The sequence below is a fragment of the Oryctolagus cuniculus genome, chromosome 17 (assembly GCF_051225735.1).
Source record: "Oryctolagus cuniculus isolate XC-2025 breed Fujian yellow rabbit chromosome 17, ASM5122573v1, whole genome shotgun sequence".
NCBI lineage: Eukaryota > Metazoa > Chordata > Mammalia > Lagomorpha > Leporidae > Oryctolagus > Oryctolagus cuniculus.
In genome coordinates this window covers 13,789,565-13,805,811 of record NC_142883.1, presented here as the reverse complement: position 1 = coordinate 13,805,811, position 16,247 = coordinate 13,789,565, and the positions used below count along the sequence as shown (strand labels likewise).

The 16,247-nt window shown below is 44.0% G+C and overlaps 1 protein-coding gene across 42 annotated transcripts in view; it reads right to left on the bottom strand.

Moving 5' to 3' along the window:
* BPTF (bromodomain PHD finger transcription factor) overlaps window positions 1-16,247 on the bottom strand; it is a 132,233-nt gene that overhangs the window by 70,870 nt on the left and 45,116 nt on the right. For 35 of the 42 annotated variants that reach the window (XR_016223513.1, XR_016223508.1, XR_016223507.1 and 32 more), the window contains one exon: window positions 669-857. The exons of 5 other annotated variants lie outside the window; for them this stretch is intronic. Coding sequence is in view for 28 of the 37 variants with exons in the window: in XM_070060434.2 (XP_069916535.2) it covers window positions 669-857 (189 nt within the window). In the remaining 9 variants the exon portion in view is untranslated. The remainder of the gene's footprint in view (window positions 1-668; window positions 858-16,247) is intronic. 2 more of the 42 variants (XM_070060435.2, XM_070060443.2) reach the window with 1 other exon arrangement.

Genomic DNA, 16,247 nt, shown 5'->3' with positions numbered 1-16,247 from the left:
TTGGTATACATTCCTTTTGATGTGCAATTAAGCAGCAGTCATCCCTGTTTTTCAAATGTACCTACCATTTCACCAGCAATTCTACTGACACTGACAGAAGCACTTGGATTTTAAAGAGCACCACTATTTGTAGTAATGAAAAAACAGCCTAAATGTCCATTAACAGAGAGAAACAGTAAATGAATTCTGCTTATCCATACTGTGGAATGCATGCAGCAGTTTAAAAGAATAAATTCAATGTATAACAAGAAAAGGCTCCCTAGGGGTAAACTGAGTGAAAATAGCAAGGTGCAAAACAACACATGCAGAATGATCCCATTTATATTAAAAAAAATCAAAACCAGAACAACTTTGTAAACCTGCGAATCCACATACAGGAGTGTAACTGCAAGGAGTAAAATCTAGATGTCACACACCAAACTGCTGATGGTAGTTACCTTTGGGGAAGTGGTTCGAAAATAGTCTTCTATTTTTCCCCCCTCTGGTTGCTTTTGTATATGTCAAAACAAAAATGAAGTACAAGAATCTCTTGTGTTTTAAGAAAAAGAAAAAAAATGGAAAAAGAAAATCTTCCCACCCCCACCAAACTTTTCTCCAAAAAATGAAAAACTTGTTTTCAAAAAAAAAGAAAAAAAAAGCTCCCTTTAATGGATGAAGTGTACTCTTACCTATCTCTTCTTGAATAGAGACAGGTGTATGGGATTCTCTTTCTCCATTTTCAGGATCATCAGCTGCCTGAGCAGATTCACTCTGGGAAGAATTTAGTTCACTGCTGCTGTTACTGTTTTCCAGATTAGGCTGGATGGAGGTAGTGGTAGCACTAGTGTTACTGCTGTCACATGTCTTGTTAGGTTCTTCTAGAAAAATAGAATATCTGATTTTTAAATTGGAAATCACATAAAAATAACTGTCAGAAAAGACATTTGATTGAGGATTTCATTACATGACTATTTAAAAAAAAGAAAAAGAAAAACTACTCATGTATGAATAATGCAATCTGTGAAAAGGAAACTGCCAAGTACCACCCTACAAGTTATCCTTTAAGTCTCCTGGCCCATGAACTCACTGACTCGACCTTCACCATCTACAGTAACAGGCAGGCAGGCAGGCATCTTTCAGATACCCCAGAACTGATGAACAATCAAGTGACACAACCATCTCCCGAAACTTAGCACATACAAGAAATTCCACAAGTGGTCCTGCTGACATATGTAAAAATCTAAAGCGTATAATATTCTTTCTTTTCAAACTAAACAGTATGAAAACCAGAATTTAAAAGGCTTATTTATCTAAGATTTTCTGCCTGTTTCCAATGCCCTCAAATTAACTAAATGGTAATGTCTAAATACGATTAACTTTTTAAGGACAATTTTAAGACTTATTTATTTGAAAATCAGAATTACAGAGGGAGAGGGGAGGAAGGGAAAGAGAGAGAGGGAGGGAGGGAGGAAAGTAAGGAGGGGAGGAGAGAGGGGGGAGGGAGGGAGATATTAATCGATTAATCTTCCACTCACTGGTTCACTCCCCAGGTGGCTACAATGACCAGGGCTGAACCAGACTAAAGCCAGGAGCTTCCTCAGATCTCCCACGTGGGTGCAGGGGCCCAAGGACTTGGGCCATCTTCCACTGCTTCTCCCAGGCCATTAGCAGGGAGCTGATTTGGAAGAGGAGCCTTGGGAACTCGAATCAGCACTCATACGGGACGTCAGTGTTGCAGGTGGTGGCTTAATCACTACACCACAACACCAGCCCCATAAGGACAATTTAACAGTAATACTAAGAGCACAGTTTCTAAAAGTAGATCAACATTAATAATACCAAGACTGAAGACATAAGTTATTGTTCCATTCTGTATTTGCTTTTTATCACTAATAAGACACTCCTTAATCATTTAAGTAAATGGCAGTTGATAGTCTATCATCCTGATTAACTCTAAAGTATAATAAGTTCCTAAAAATTTTTTTGAGGAAAAAAATAAGCAATCATCTAAACAGAAATATGAGAAAATACATGAATAGTCACAAAAGAAGTGAAAATGGAGCCAGCATATGGAAATACGCTCACCTAATTCAACATAAGAAAAACACAAATTAAAACTTTCTTAGCTTTTGTTGGCAAAAAATCCAAATCTCACAATACACTCTGGTGGAAAGGCAGGAGGCCAACATGCACTCCCACACATCGCTGCAGCAAATGGTACAAAATGATACCAGGGGCGGACACTGTGGCGTAGTGGGTAAAGCCACCGCCTGCAGTGCCAGCACCTCATATGGGCACCGGTTCATGTCCCGGCTGCTCCACTTCTGATCCAGCTCTCAGCTGTGGCCTGGGAAAGCAGTGGAAGATGACCTAAGTCTTTGGGCCCCTGCACGTAGGTGGGACTCCTGGCTTTGGATCGGTGCAGCTCTGGTGGTTACGGCCATTTAAGGAGAGAATCAGCAGATGAAAGACCTCTCTCTCTGCAACTCTGCCTTTCAAGTAAATCAGTCAATCATACGCGTACATATACACACATATACAAAATGGTACCAGGTAGATAAAAGGGAACTGACAAATCTAGAAAAATCCTAAATGCATTTATGCCTAACCTAACCATTCCAAATCTAAAAATCTTTCTCAAAACACACAGGGCAAGAACACTAAATTAATTATCTACAGAGCTACTCACTGAAGCATTATTTACAATGGAAAAAGCCCAGAAACAAACAAAAATCCATCAACAGGGGACGGGTTGAATAGAAGAAAGTACATGCAATAAATATCATGCATCTTAGTAAGGCTAAAGGATAATCACCACATCTACGTACTAAGTGACCTCCAAGATTAAATGTAAAAAGGAAGGTGCAGGGGCAAACACTGTGGCGCAGCATGTAAAGCCGCCGCCTGCAGTGCCGGCATCCCATATGGGCGCCAGTTCAAGTCCTGGCTGCTCCACTTCTGATCCAGCTTTCTGCTATGGCCTGGGAAAGCAGTAGAAGATGGCCCAAGCCCAAGCCCTTGGGCCCCTGCACCCACGTGGGAGACCCGAAGAAGCTCCTGGCTCCTGATCAGCGCAGTCCAACCATTGCAGGCAACTGGGGAATAAGCCAGCACATGGACAACACCTCTCTCTGCTTCTGCCTCTCCTCCTCTGTGTAACTCTGACTTTCTAGTAAAATAAATAAATCTTAAAAAAAAAAGAAAGAAAGAAAAAAAAAAGAAAGGTGTAGGGGCCAGTGCTGTGGCATAGCGGGTAAAGCTGCTGCCTGCAGTGCCAGCATCCCATATGGGTGCTGGTTTGAGTCCTGGCTGTTCTACTTCCCATCCAGCTCTCTGCTATGGCCTGGGAAAGCAGAAGATGGCCCAAGTCTCTGGGACCCTGCACCCACGTGGGAGAGCTGGAGGAAGCTCCTGCAGCTCTGACCTTTGCGGCCAATTGGGGAGCGAATCAGTGGAGGGAAAACCTCTCTCTCTCTCTTAACTCTGATTTTCAAATAAATAAATATTTTTTTAAAAAAGGAAGGTCCAGAGCAATACTGGAAGGAAATATGAATTTTACATATGTATTTTCTTTTATATATCTACAAATACTTCATTCAAAACATTAGAATAACCAAAACCTAACAAAAAATTGCTTCCTGTAAGGGAAGAGAAAGCCATGGTTACCTAGAAAGGAAGGTGAAAATTCTCGCAATATATTCAGGTACAAAGCTTTAGCTTTAAAATAAAATAAATATTTTGTATTTTAAAAAAGTTAGACATTACAGATGCGATCCCAAGAAACTGAAGGCAACCTGAAACAAAGAACCCACCAAATAAAGCCTACGGGCAGTGACGGCCCAAGAGCGCGAGCACGGAAAGGAAGCAGGACTCTGAGAGGAGAGGAGAACCCCAGCTCAGGGCTGGGCATGTGCAACAGAAGCCTCCGACACCTTATTCTGCCAAAGAGCAAGGACGCTGACTCAGCTGCCACTGTCAACAGAAGCGACTGACCCAAACGTACTGAATAGGATGGGACCGTCAAACAGCTGGTGGGAAATGCAAAAAGCCCTGAGATGCATGCATACAAGGACTTTTCAAAAAGTTTATAAAAATGTATACAAACAAAAAAGCTATGTGTGAATTTTACACATTTACTGCACTGGGGTTGGCGCAGTGGCGTAGTAGGTTAAGTCTCTGCCTGTGGTGCTGGCATCCCTACATGGGTGCCAGTTTGTGTCCCGGTTGCTCCTATTCCAATCCAGCTCTCTGCTGTAGCCTGGGAAAGCAGTGGAAGATGGCCCAAGTGCTTGGGCCCCTGTACCCACGAGGGGAACCCAGGAGAGGCTGCTGGCTCCTGGCTTTGGATCAGCCCAGCTCAGGCAGTGGCAGCCATTTGGGGAGGAAACCAACAGATGGATGATCTCTCCTTCTGTCTGTAATTCTACCTCTCAAACAAATAAAATTTTTAAAAAACTTATTACACTAAAAGAAATTTATCGTTTAATTTCAAGTATCCATGAATTTCTACAATACCCTCATGTCCCTCTCTAAAGACCCATGAGGTACAGCAGGTTAAGCAGCAGCTTGCAATGCCAGCATCCCGTATCAGAGTGCCAATTCCAGTGCCAGCTCCTCTGCCTCTGATTCAGCTCCCTGCTCATGTGTCTGGGAAAGCAGAAGATGATGGCTAAAATACTAGGGCCCTCCCACCAACAAGGGAGACCGGGATGGAGTTCCTGGCCCACGCCTAGCTGTTGTTTGTAGTTATTTGCGGAATGAACCAGCAGATGAAAGATCTGATCTCTCTCTTTTTCTCTTCTCTCTCTTCCCTCCTTACCATCTTCCCTCCCTCCTTACTGCTCTCTCTTCCTCCCTCCCTCCATCTCCCTCTTTTGTCAGTCTTTCAAATAAATACATCTTTTTAAAAACAAACCAAAAAAAGGCCGGCGCTGCGGCTCACTAGGCTAATCCTCCGCCTAGCGGCGCCGGCACACCGGGTTCTAGTCCCGGTAGGGGCGCCGGATTCTGTCCCGGTTGCCCCTCTTCCAGGCCAGCTCTCTGCTGTGGCCAGGGAGTGCAGTGGAGGATGGCCCAGGTGCTTGGGCCCTGCACCCCATGGGAGACCAGGAAAAGCACCTGGCTCCTGGCTCCTGCCATCGGATCAACGCGGCGGCCATTGGAGGGTGAACCAACGGCAAAGGAAGACCTTTCTCTCTGTCTCTCTCTCTCACTGTCCACTCTGCCTGTCAAAAAAAAAAAAAAAAAAAAAAAAAAAAAAAAAAAAAGACCCGAGTTCAAACTGATACTTTAAAAGTAAGAGAAAGCCACTCTCATCTTCCCAAAATCTGTAACTCATGAATTATGGCTGAAAATAGTTGAGACACCAACTCCTGATTCTGACAATTAAAATTTTAAAGGAATAATTAAATATTTATGCTTCTACTCCTGCTCTGCAGAAGAAGTCCAGTTAAAAAAAATAGAGAAAACAGCCAGAGTCTCCACATTGCAATGCCCCAATAGATAACTGATGATGGAAAGAGTACCAATGAAGAGACCAACAGAGAGGCTTACAAACTCCTGGCGGAATTCAATGGCTAACCTTCGCATTTCTAAAGGTGGAACCAGGCACACATGAAGTACCCAGCACACTGCTTCTGAAATATTTTTACCCAAAGAGTTGAAACTGAATCTAACCAAGCCTTCATTCTAAGGAGGGAAATATAGACAAATCCGGAATGAGGATTTTCCACAGGAGGACACACCAAGTCAACAGCATGGGAAAAAAGGAAAAGGAGATTGCTCGAGACTAAGAGACTCAGGAGACATAAAACCAAATGTCATGTCACGTGGGGATATTATCTGGAAATATTTCAAACACGTGAAATGATTTATTAAAAAATTTATGCACAGACATTTGTACATGGACTGGACAGCAGATATGTGAAGAACTGATGTTCACTGCATTAAGATGGTACCCGTTCTGTAACCGTCAGAAAATGTCCACTTCAGAAGACTGTAGAGAAGTAGTAGGACTGATGTGACATGATTTAAATACTTCCAGCAAGTAAAAATCCAGTCACACCAACGGCAAAGAGGGCAGAGGAATATTATCATGCAACACAAATGAACCCCAGCAACATACATGTTTATAAAACAATATAAAGTGAAAAAATAAAGGAGAACAGAAGTATAGTTTTCAGCAAATCACAGAGATCAATTCAGTGAAGCAAGAACACGTGAGTTATACAGGCGACTTTCTTCAGAAAAGACAGAGAAGTTACATTAGCAACATGCACATTTTCATCCCACAATCCAAATGTTCTAGCCCCATTGCTTTGGTATTTACAGTACTATTTTCACTGGGGATAACACTGTAAATAAGTAACAGGAAAACTCCTTCAATAATTATCAAATCAAAATTATCTATAGACTTTGATCTTCAACTCTGAACATGAACACAAAAGCCTTCAAAATGTCAAAAGCCTGCTTAAAAATAAAAAAATAATACAGTGTAAGCAAAAATCTATACAGAAAAAAATGACTTTTCCACCTGAAGTTTATAAAAGGGGAACTTTTTAAAAGAAAAAAAAAATGAGATAAAAAGATTGCCAAATACTTGGGATCCTGGAAACCCACACAGGAGACCGGGATGGAGTTCCAGGCTCATGGCTTTGGCCTGGTCCAGCCCTGGCCATTGCAGCCATTTTGGGAATGAACCAGCAGATGGAATAGCTCTCTCTTTGTAACTCTGCCTTCCAGTCAAATAAATAAATCTTTTTTTTTTTTTAAGTTTATTCGACAAATAGAGTTAGTGAGAGAGAGAGAGAGAGAGAGAGAGAGAGAGAGAGAGAGAGAGAAAGGTCTTCCTTCCATTGGTTCACCCCCCAAATAGCTGCTACAGTTGGAGCTATGCCAATCCGAAGCCAGGAGCCAGGAGCCTCCTCCTGGTCTCCCATGTGGTTGCAAGGGCCCAAGCACTTGGGCCATCCTCCACTGCCCTCCTGGGCCACAGCAGAGAGCTGGACTGGAAGAGGGGCAACCGGGACTAGAACCCGACGCCCATATGGATATGGGATGCTGGCACCGCACGTGGAGGATTAACCAAGTGAGCCACGCACCAGACCCAAATAAATAAATCTTTAAAAAAAAATTAAAAGAAAAAATATTTTTATGAGGCCGGTGCTGTGGTGCAGCAGGTTAAAGCCCCAGTCTATAGTGCCAGCATCCCATATGGGCACCAGTTCGAGTCCTGGCTGTTCCATTTCCGATCCAGCTCTCTGCTATAGCCTCAGAAAGCAGTAGAAGATGGCCCTAGTCCTTGGGCCCCTACACCGTCACGGGAGACCTGGAAGAAGCTCTTGGCTCCTGGCTTTGGATCGGCGTAGTACCAGCCATTGCGGCCATCTGGAAAGTGAACTAGCGGATGGAAGATCTCTCCTTCTCTCTCTGCGTCTACCTCTCTGTAACTCTGCCTCAAATAAAGAAATAAATAAATCTTTAAAAAATAGTATTTTTAAAAAGACTAAACACACAAAAGAGAGTGAGAAACAAAAGGGTATTTACTCACAGCACCTATACAGGCAACACTGTTACCTTAAATGAGGTCGAAGTACATGTGTAGTATTTCATTTTATCTTTCAGTATCAAATGTCCCACATTCATTATAACAAAATTCAAAACCAGAAGTGAGCACTTCGCCTAGACGCTGACACACATATGCCACATCAGCATGTCTGATTCTTGACTCCAGCTTCCCACCAAGGCAGAGCCTGGGAGGCCAAGGTGTTGGCTTAAGTAATATGGGTTCCAGTCACCTGCACAGGAGACCTGCGATTCCCAGCACCTGGTGGCATTTGGGACTGAACCAGTGGATGGAGGCATATTCTCTCCCCCACACCCCATCAGCATCTTTGCCTCTTGAAACATTTTTTAAAGATTGAAAACTAAAGCAAAGTATTATCTTTTAAGGTTTCATTATCCTGGGGCCAGCACGGTGGTGTAGTAAGTAAAGCCCCAGCCTGCGGCACTGGCATCCCATCAAGTGCTGGTTGCTCCATTTCCGATCCAGCTTTCTGCTATGGCCTGGGATAGCAGTGGAAGATGGCCCAAGTCCTTGGGTCCCTGCACCCACATGAGAAACCAGGAAGAGACTCCTGGCTCCAGATTGGCACAGCTCCAGCCATTGCGGTCATCTGGGGCGTGAACCAGCAGATGGCAGACCGACCTCCCTCTCTCTCTCTCTCTCTCTCTGTGTGTGTGTGTAACTCTGACTTTCCAATAACTAAATAAATCTTAAAAAAAAAAAAAAAAAGGTTTCATTATCCCAACTAGTGAAGAGGTTAAATCAATATGTTCTGTTTTTAAAAGATTTATTTATTTGAAAGACAGAGTGACAGAAAGAGGGAGAGACACATAAAGATTCATCTTTCATCTGCTGATTCGCTCTCCAAATGGCTACAACAGCCAGGCCTGGACCTAAACCAGGAGCCAGAAACACCTGGATTTCCCACGTGGGTAGCAGTGGCACAGTTACTTGGGCCATCGTTTGCCGCTTTCCCAGGGTCATTAGCAGGGAGCTGTAATGAAGGGAAACTCATCAGCAGGGATGCTGGCCTTACCAGTGGCACTTCACCTGCTACATTATAACGCCAGCCCCTAATATGTCCTGATAGTTTATAGATGTTACTTTCAGTATGTTCATGGAAACATCTTCAAAGCAGTTAAAAATAGTTACAGAACTGAAGCCAGTTTTATCCACTGCTGATACTTTCCTAATTCCAGGCATTAAGATCCAGAGGCATAATGTAAACAGAACAAATGCTATCTGCTCTGTGTGCCAGAATATAATTCCTCATAGTGGATTTGAATTAAGATTCCAGAAAGAACTGAAGATTCCATAAAGATTTCTCTTTGGCTTTAAATTTAAAACTAGACAATTCCACTACAATTCTAAAATCTAGAACAAAAAATTCTGAAATTGGGCCTTCTGTTATTTATAGAAAGGTTACACTGAGTGCCAAACAACATACTTGCAACATGGGCAACACTTCCATTCTCACAAATCAAAATAAAATGTCTGTCTGGAACTCAGATGTAGGGGAAATTTTAAGGAATATATATGTGTGTGTGTGTGTATATATATATATACATATATAAGAGAGAGAGAAGGCGATATTAATTTTTCAATGCTTCATTGTGATGCTTATCAATCTTTCTCAACATGGTGTCCAACACTTCAGTTTAATCTTCAATCTGAGCCACATGTAATGTTTGATCATCTATCACGCTGAATATAACAGGTATGAAACCTGTCCATTCTTCTAATGTTCTCACTCTTGTGGGGTTTTTCAGAGCATAGTCATTTTTCCTTTGTATATTTTCTAACAAATTACACAAAAATGACAATGCTCTGACAAAACTTTGATAGAAATTGAAATAAAATATATATGCTCCTAAAGAAAATCTAAGTTATAATTTTTTTGTAAGATTTATTTTATGTATTTGAAAGGCAGAATCTCTCGCTCTCTCTCACAGAGTGAGAGAGAGAGAGAGAGAGAGAGAGGGAGGGAGAGGGAGAGGGAGAGGGAGAGAGAGGGAGGGAGGGAGGGAGGGAGGGAGGGAAACCATCTTCCAACTGCTGGTTCACTCTCCAAATGGCTGCAACAGTCAGGGCTAGAGGCGGTGGAAATCAGAAGTCTAGATTCCATCCGTGTCTTCTATGTGGGTGGCAGCAACCCATGTAGTTGGGCCATCTTCCATTGCTTTCCCACAGGCATCTGCAGGGAGCTGGCTGGGAAGCAGAGCAGCCAGGATTCAAACCGGCATTGCTGAATGGGATGCTGGCACCGCAGTTAGTGGCTCAACCCACAGCTAAACAATGCTGGCCTTGGTGTATTGATTTCTAAAGAGATTCTAGGGGCTGGATGGCACTTTAGCGTAGTGGGTTAAAGCTGCCAATTCCAGAGCCAGCATCCAGTATGGGCACTGGTTCGAGCACAGCTGCTCCACTTCTGATCCAGCTCTCTGCTATAGCCTGGGAAAACAGCAGAAGATGGCCCAAGTGCTTGGGCCCCTGCATCCAAGTGGGAGACCAGGAAGAAGCTCCTGCTCCTGGCTTTGGATCGACTCAGCTTCAGCCGTTGCAGCCATCTGGGGAGTGAACCAGAGGATGGAGGACTCCTCTTTCTGCCTCTGCCTCTCTGTAACTCCATCTTTCAAATAAATAAATCTTGTTTTTTTAAAGAGATTCTAAATTCTCAGATTTTTTTTAAGTCATTCTATTGTAGCAAATATCAAACACTAAGCAAAAGGAACCTGGTGCACTTTGGAAACATTAAAAACAAATGGCTGGCGCAGTAGGTTGTTAATCCTCCTCCTGCGGTGCCAGGATCCCATGTGGGTGTGTGTTCGAGACCAAACTGCTCCTCCTCCGATCCAGCTCTCTGCTATGGCCTGGGAAAGCAGCAGAAGATGTTCCAAGTCCTTGGGTCCCTGCACCCACATGGGAAGACCTGGAGGAAGCTCCTGGTTTCTGGCTTCAGATTGGCACAGCTCCAGCCATTGCAGCCAATTGGGGAGTGAACCAGTAGATGGAAGACCACCCCCCACCCCCACCCCAGCACATCTCCTCCTCTCTGTAACTCTTGACTTTCAAATAAATAAATAAATCTTAAGAAAAAAAAAAAAAAAAGAAATGAAATCTAGTAGTAGGTGTTCAGCCCAATGGCTAAGATGCCACTGGGATGCCTGTATCCCATATCCAAGTGCCTGGGTTTGAGTCCTGGCTCCGCAGCCAGTTCCCACCTCCTGCTAACGCAGACCCTGGGAGGCAGCAGGTGATGGCCCCAGTCGCTGGGTCTCTGCCCCCAACATGGGAGACCTGGATTGAGTTTCTGGCTCCCTGGTGTCTTTCTGGGCCAGCCCAGCTGCTGTGGACATTTGAGGAGTGAACCAGTAGATGGCAGGTTTCTCACTTTTCTCTGCCTTTCAAATTAAGTAAATTTTTCTTTAAAAAAGCACAAAATCTGGGAAGTGAACCAGCAGATGGAAGGTCTCTCTTAGTCTTTCCCTCTAACTCTTTCAAAATAAATAAGTAAGTCTTCAAAAAATTAACCTTGATATCAAAGCCTGACATGGACATTATCAGAGAAGGAAAATGAAAGCCAATCTTACTCATGAAAACTGATGGAAAATCCTAAAGGAAATATTAATCATTTGGATGCAAGAATATATAAGAAGGCAAATCTCCACAGCCAAGGTATATTTACTCTAAGACTATGAGATGAGGCCAACTTTCAAAAGACAATGTAGGAATTTGTGCTTCTAATCAAGATGAAGTAGAAGGACTAGACTTATCCTCACTCATAACAACTCCAAACAAAAAGCAGATCAAAAGACATGTAGGTATTCACAAAGTAGGAAAACAATATGACCTATACACACACGCTCCAAATCCGTGGTCACCAGGAACTGCAAATGCAAGTCATAGCAAGCTATCCTCATGTGCCCACGAGAATGTCCTTGCAAAGACACAAAGCATGATACTGCCAGTCTCTAGTGTTGGCACAGATCTATGGGAGCTGGAAGTCTCATACACTGTTGGTGAAATGTAAACTTGAATGACTCCTCTGGAAAACTGTGTAGCAGCATCTATCAGAGTATATACAAATCCAATGACCCAGGAAATCCACAACTAGGTTTCTAGCTAGAGAAATGCATACCTATGTGTACAAAAACATGTACAAGAATATTCTTTATAGGCCAGCGCCGCGGCTCACTAGGCTAATCCTCCGCCTAGCGGCGCCGGCACACAGGGTTCTAGTCCCGGTCGGGGCGCCGGATTCTGTCCCGGTTGCCCCTCTTCCAGGCCAGCTCTCTGCTCTGGCCAGGGAGTGCAGTGGAGGATGGCCCAAGTGCTTGGGCCCTGCACCCCATGGGAGACCAGGGTAAGTACCTGGCTCCTGGCTCCTGCCATCGGATCAGCGCGGTGCGCCGGCCGCAGTGCGCCGGCTGCGGCGGCCATTGGAGGGTGAACCAACGGCAAAAGAAGACCTTTCTCTCTCTCTCACTGTCCACTCTGCCTGTCAAAAAAAAAAAAAAAAAAAAAAAAAAGAATATTCTTTATAGCATCATTCATCATGGCCTCAAACTGGAAACCACTCAAATGCCCGTAACATATCAAAAAGGATAAATTAATTGTGATCTATCTATATAACAGGATATCTTACACCAATAAAAAAAAAAAAAAAACAGAATGAATCAAGCAACACTTGGATGGCTCTCTCTGATATATTGCTGAAGTTAAAAAAAATATGTATCTGTACAGGGATTGGCATTGTGATGTAGCAGATAAAGCCACCACCTGCGACAATAGCATATGGGCACCTGTTCGAATACCCACTGCTCCACTTCCGATCCAGCTCCTTGCTAATATGCCTGGGAAAACAGCAAAGGATGGCCCAAGTCCTTGGGTCCCTGCACCCACATGGGCGATCCAGAAGAAGCTCCTAGCTCCCGATCAGCCCAGCTCCAGCCGTTGCAGCCATTTGGGGGGATAGAAGAGCACTCTCTCCTCTAAACTCTGCCTTTCAAATAAATAAATAAATGCTTAAAAAAATTCTTCAAAGAATATACAGTATATGATTCTATTTAATTTTTAAGTGAAAGACAGAGGGAAAACGGGAAAGAGAGGGAGAGAGGAGAGAATGCTCCCTTTCACCAGTTAAACTGCCAAATGCCAGTAACAGCCAGGGTAGGCCAGGGCCAGGAGCCAGAGCAACCCAGGTTTTCCACAGCAGCAGAAACCCAATCACTCGAGCCATCACCACTGCCTCCCAGCATTTGCATCAGCAGGAAGCTGGAGTCAGGCGCCAACAGCAGGCACTGGGATGTGGAACACGATCATCTTAACAGCCAAGCGAAACGCCTGCTTTCCCAACTTATCTTTTAAGAACGCAAAACCAACTGAAGGTGACAGATGACAGAAGAGTTACTACCTTTGTGGGGGCAGGCGTAGTGGTGATTAAAAGGAGACAGGCTAGGGTTACACAGGTGTGTTCACTCAAGTTCTCCATTTAATATCTGTGCTGTATACTTCAAATAAAAGTTTAGCATATAAATGTTGCACTGAAAACAATTTTCAATCTGACAGGATCCTTCATTTGCAAAGTTTCAATGATTAAATTAGGCATCTGGATGGTGCTGAAATTTCAGAAAAGAAAAGCAAGCAAGATGTCTTCTGCTACGGCTATTGTCCTTAATCTGCCCAGAACAATTCTCCCAGGCCAGTTCTTCTAACAATGCATCTCACCTACTGTCCACAAGGTGATCAGAGGAGGTGACAGAGATGGGTCTAGGGACGCCTTAAAGTATTTAGCACACCTCCAGGCACAGGGTGGGCACTCAAATACTGCACTAATTTCTCTCAACGGATATATTCTTAAATCGGGGACCTATAAAAGTGTTTATCCACCTTACAAAAGTATCGAGTTTCTCTTTAAAACCTGATGCCAGTGCTGTGGCGCAGCAAGTTACGCCACTGCCTGCAACACTGGATCCCCTGTGAGTGCTGCTTTCAGCCCTGGCTGCCCCGCTTGCAATCCTGCTCCTTGTCATGTGCCTGGAAAAGCGGCATCAGATGACCTCAGTGCCAGAGTCCCTGCACCCATGTGGGACTTCAAGATGGAGTTCCAGGCTCCTGATTTCTGCCTGGCCCAGCCCTGGCTGCTGCAGCCATTTGGGGAGTGTGAACCACCGGATGGAAGATATCTCTTTCTCTCTATAACTCTGCCTTTCTTCAAATAAAGAAATCTTCTAAAAAGTAAAAAAAAAAAAAAAAGAAAGAAAGAAAAGAAAACAAAAGCTGGTATGATAAATTTAAAAGTCTTTAAGACTATTTCCATGTTTTGGGAACAATTATGCAAATATCAGACACCTGGAAGTCTAGTCAGTCCAGTCATGAAGATAACTATGAGCTATTAAATAATGGTCAGATTTTTTTCACTACAGGTATAGCATCCTTAGTCATACTCCACTCTCATCCTACTAACGACCCCAAACACACCCCATGCCAGTAATTGACAACTGCTATTGCTCCCATTCTAGCTTCCTTAAATATTTTGTGTGCAGATTCTCACATAAACACACTAGTGACATCTGCATGAACATGCCATTTTTTTTTTAAAGATTCATTTATTTATTTGCAAGGCAGAGAGTTACAGAGGCAGAGAGAGAGTCAGTCTTTTATCCACTGGTTCACTCCCTAGATGGCCACAATAGCTAGAGCTGGGCCAATCCAAAGCCAGTCCCCAGGAGCTTCTTCTGGGTCTCCCACATAGATGCAGGGGTCCAAGGACTTGGGTCATCCTCTACTGTTTCCCCAGGCCATAGCAGAGAGCTAGATTGGAAGTAGAGCAACCAGGGCCCAAAACTGCATCCATATGGGATGCCAGCACCAGAGGCAGAGGCTTAACCTACTAAGCCACAGCGCCAGCCCCAGTGGTGCCCATATGGGATGCCGGCACTGCAGGCAGTGGCTTTACCTGCTACACAACAGTACTGACCCTACCAACATGCCATTTATACTGTGGTTTAACCACAAGGGCTCTAATTTACAAGAATTATGTTAATTAGGGGCTAGAATTGTGGTGTGGAGGGGTTAAACCACCACACGCAACACAAGCACGCCATATTGGAGCACTGGTTTATGTCTGGGCTGCTCCATTTCAGATCTAGCTTCCTGCTAATGTACCTGGAAAAACAGCAGAAGGTGGCCTGAGGCTTAAGCCCTACCAGTCATGTGGGAGACCTGGATGCAGGTCCAGGTTTCTGACTTCAAATGGCCCAGCCCCAGCTACTGCAGACATTTCGAGAGTGAACCAGTGGATGAAAGACCCCCTGCCTCCTCTCTCTCTTTCAAATAAGTAATCTTTTTTAAAAAGCACTTTTGGAAAGATTATGTTCATTAATAACTACTGAATCAGAGAAGGTATAACTCAATTCACCCACTTTATTATTCTTTTCTTGTTAGGCTTCCTTACTCTTAAAAAGAGCTGACTGGATAAGGCAGTGACAATAAACATCTAGCATTTCTTGAACAGTTAATATTGTGTCAGGCACGATCTTAAGTGTTTATATGTATTATTTATTTGGTATTCTTTTTTTTTTTAATTTATTGACAGGTAGAGTTAGAGAGAGAGAGACAGAGAGAGAGAGAGAGAGACAGAGACAGAGAGACAGAGAGAAAGGTCTTCCTTCCATTGGTTCACTCCCCAAATAGCCACCATGGCCGGAGCTACGCCAATCCAAAGCCAGGAGCCAGGTGCTTCTCCTGGTCTCCCATGGGGTGCAGGGCCCAAGCACTTGGGCCATCCTCCACTGCCCTCCCGGGCCACAGCAGAGAGCTGGACTGGAAGAGGAGCAACTGGGACTAGAACCTGGCGCCCATATGGGATGCTGGCACCGCAGGTGGAGGATTAACCTAGTGCGCCACAGCGCCGGCCCTGTATTTGGTATTCTTTAAAATGTAAGTCAGATACCAGGATAATGGTTTCTCCCTAAATCATTCAAAGAACAAAAGAACATGTATCTCATAGAAGTGAATAAAATGATACTAGCTTTAAGAGAAATGTATACGAAAATCCAGGCAGTTATTATTCAATTGGGTTTAACTTAAAAACAGAATAACAGAGCAAGCATTTGGCACAGAAGTTTAAGTCACCACTTGAGACGCCCACGTCCCAGATCAGAGTGTCTGGGAAAGTCCAAGCTGCTTGTGATCCAGCTTCCTGCTAAGGCGCACCCTGGATGGCAGCTCAAGCACTTGAGTCCCTGCCACCCATGTGGGAGACCCATACAGAGTTCTGGGCTCCTGCCTCCTGGCTCCAGCATGGCCCAACCTTGGCTGTTGTGGACCATTTGGGCAGTGATCCCAGTAGATGGAAGATCTCTATCTCTCTGCCTTTCCAATAGCATGAAAATAATTTTCAAAAAACAGGGGAACTAAATCATATGTAAACATACTAGTATGACTGAGGTTTACATTAAGTATTAATTAATCTGAAAGGACAAAGAATATTTTCTTTTTATTTGAAAGGCAGAGAAACAGACTTCCCATCTGCTGGTTCACTCTCTCAAATGCCCTCCACCGCAGAGGCTGGGCCAGGCTGAAGTCAGAAGCCAGGTACCTGATCCGCACCTCTCTCATGGGTGGCAGGGCTCCAGGTAGCTGAGCCGCCACCACTACCTCCCTGAGTGTGCTTCACAGAAACCTGGAACAGGGTGCAGAG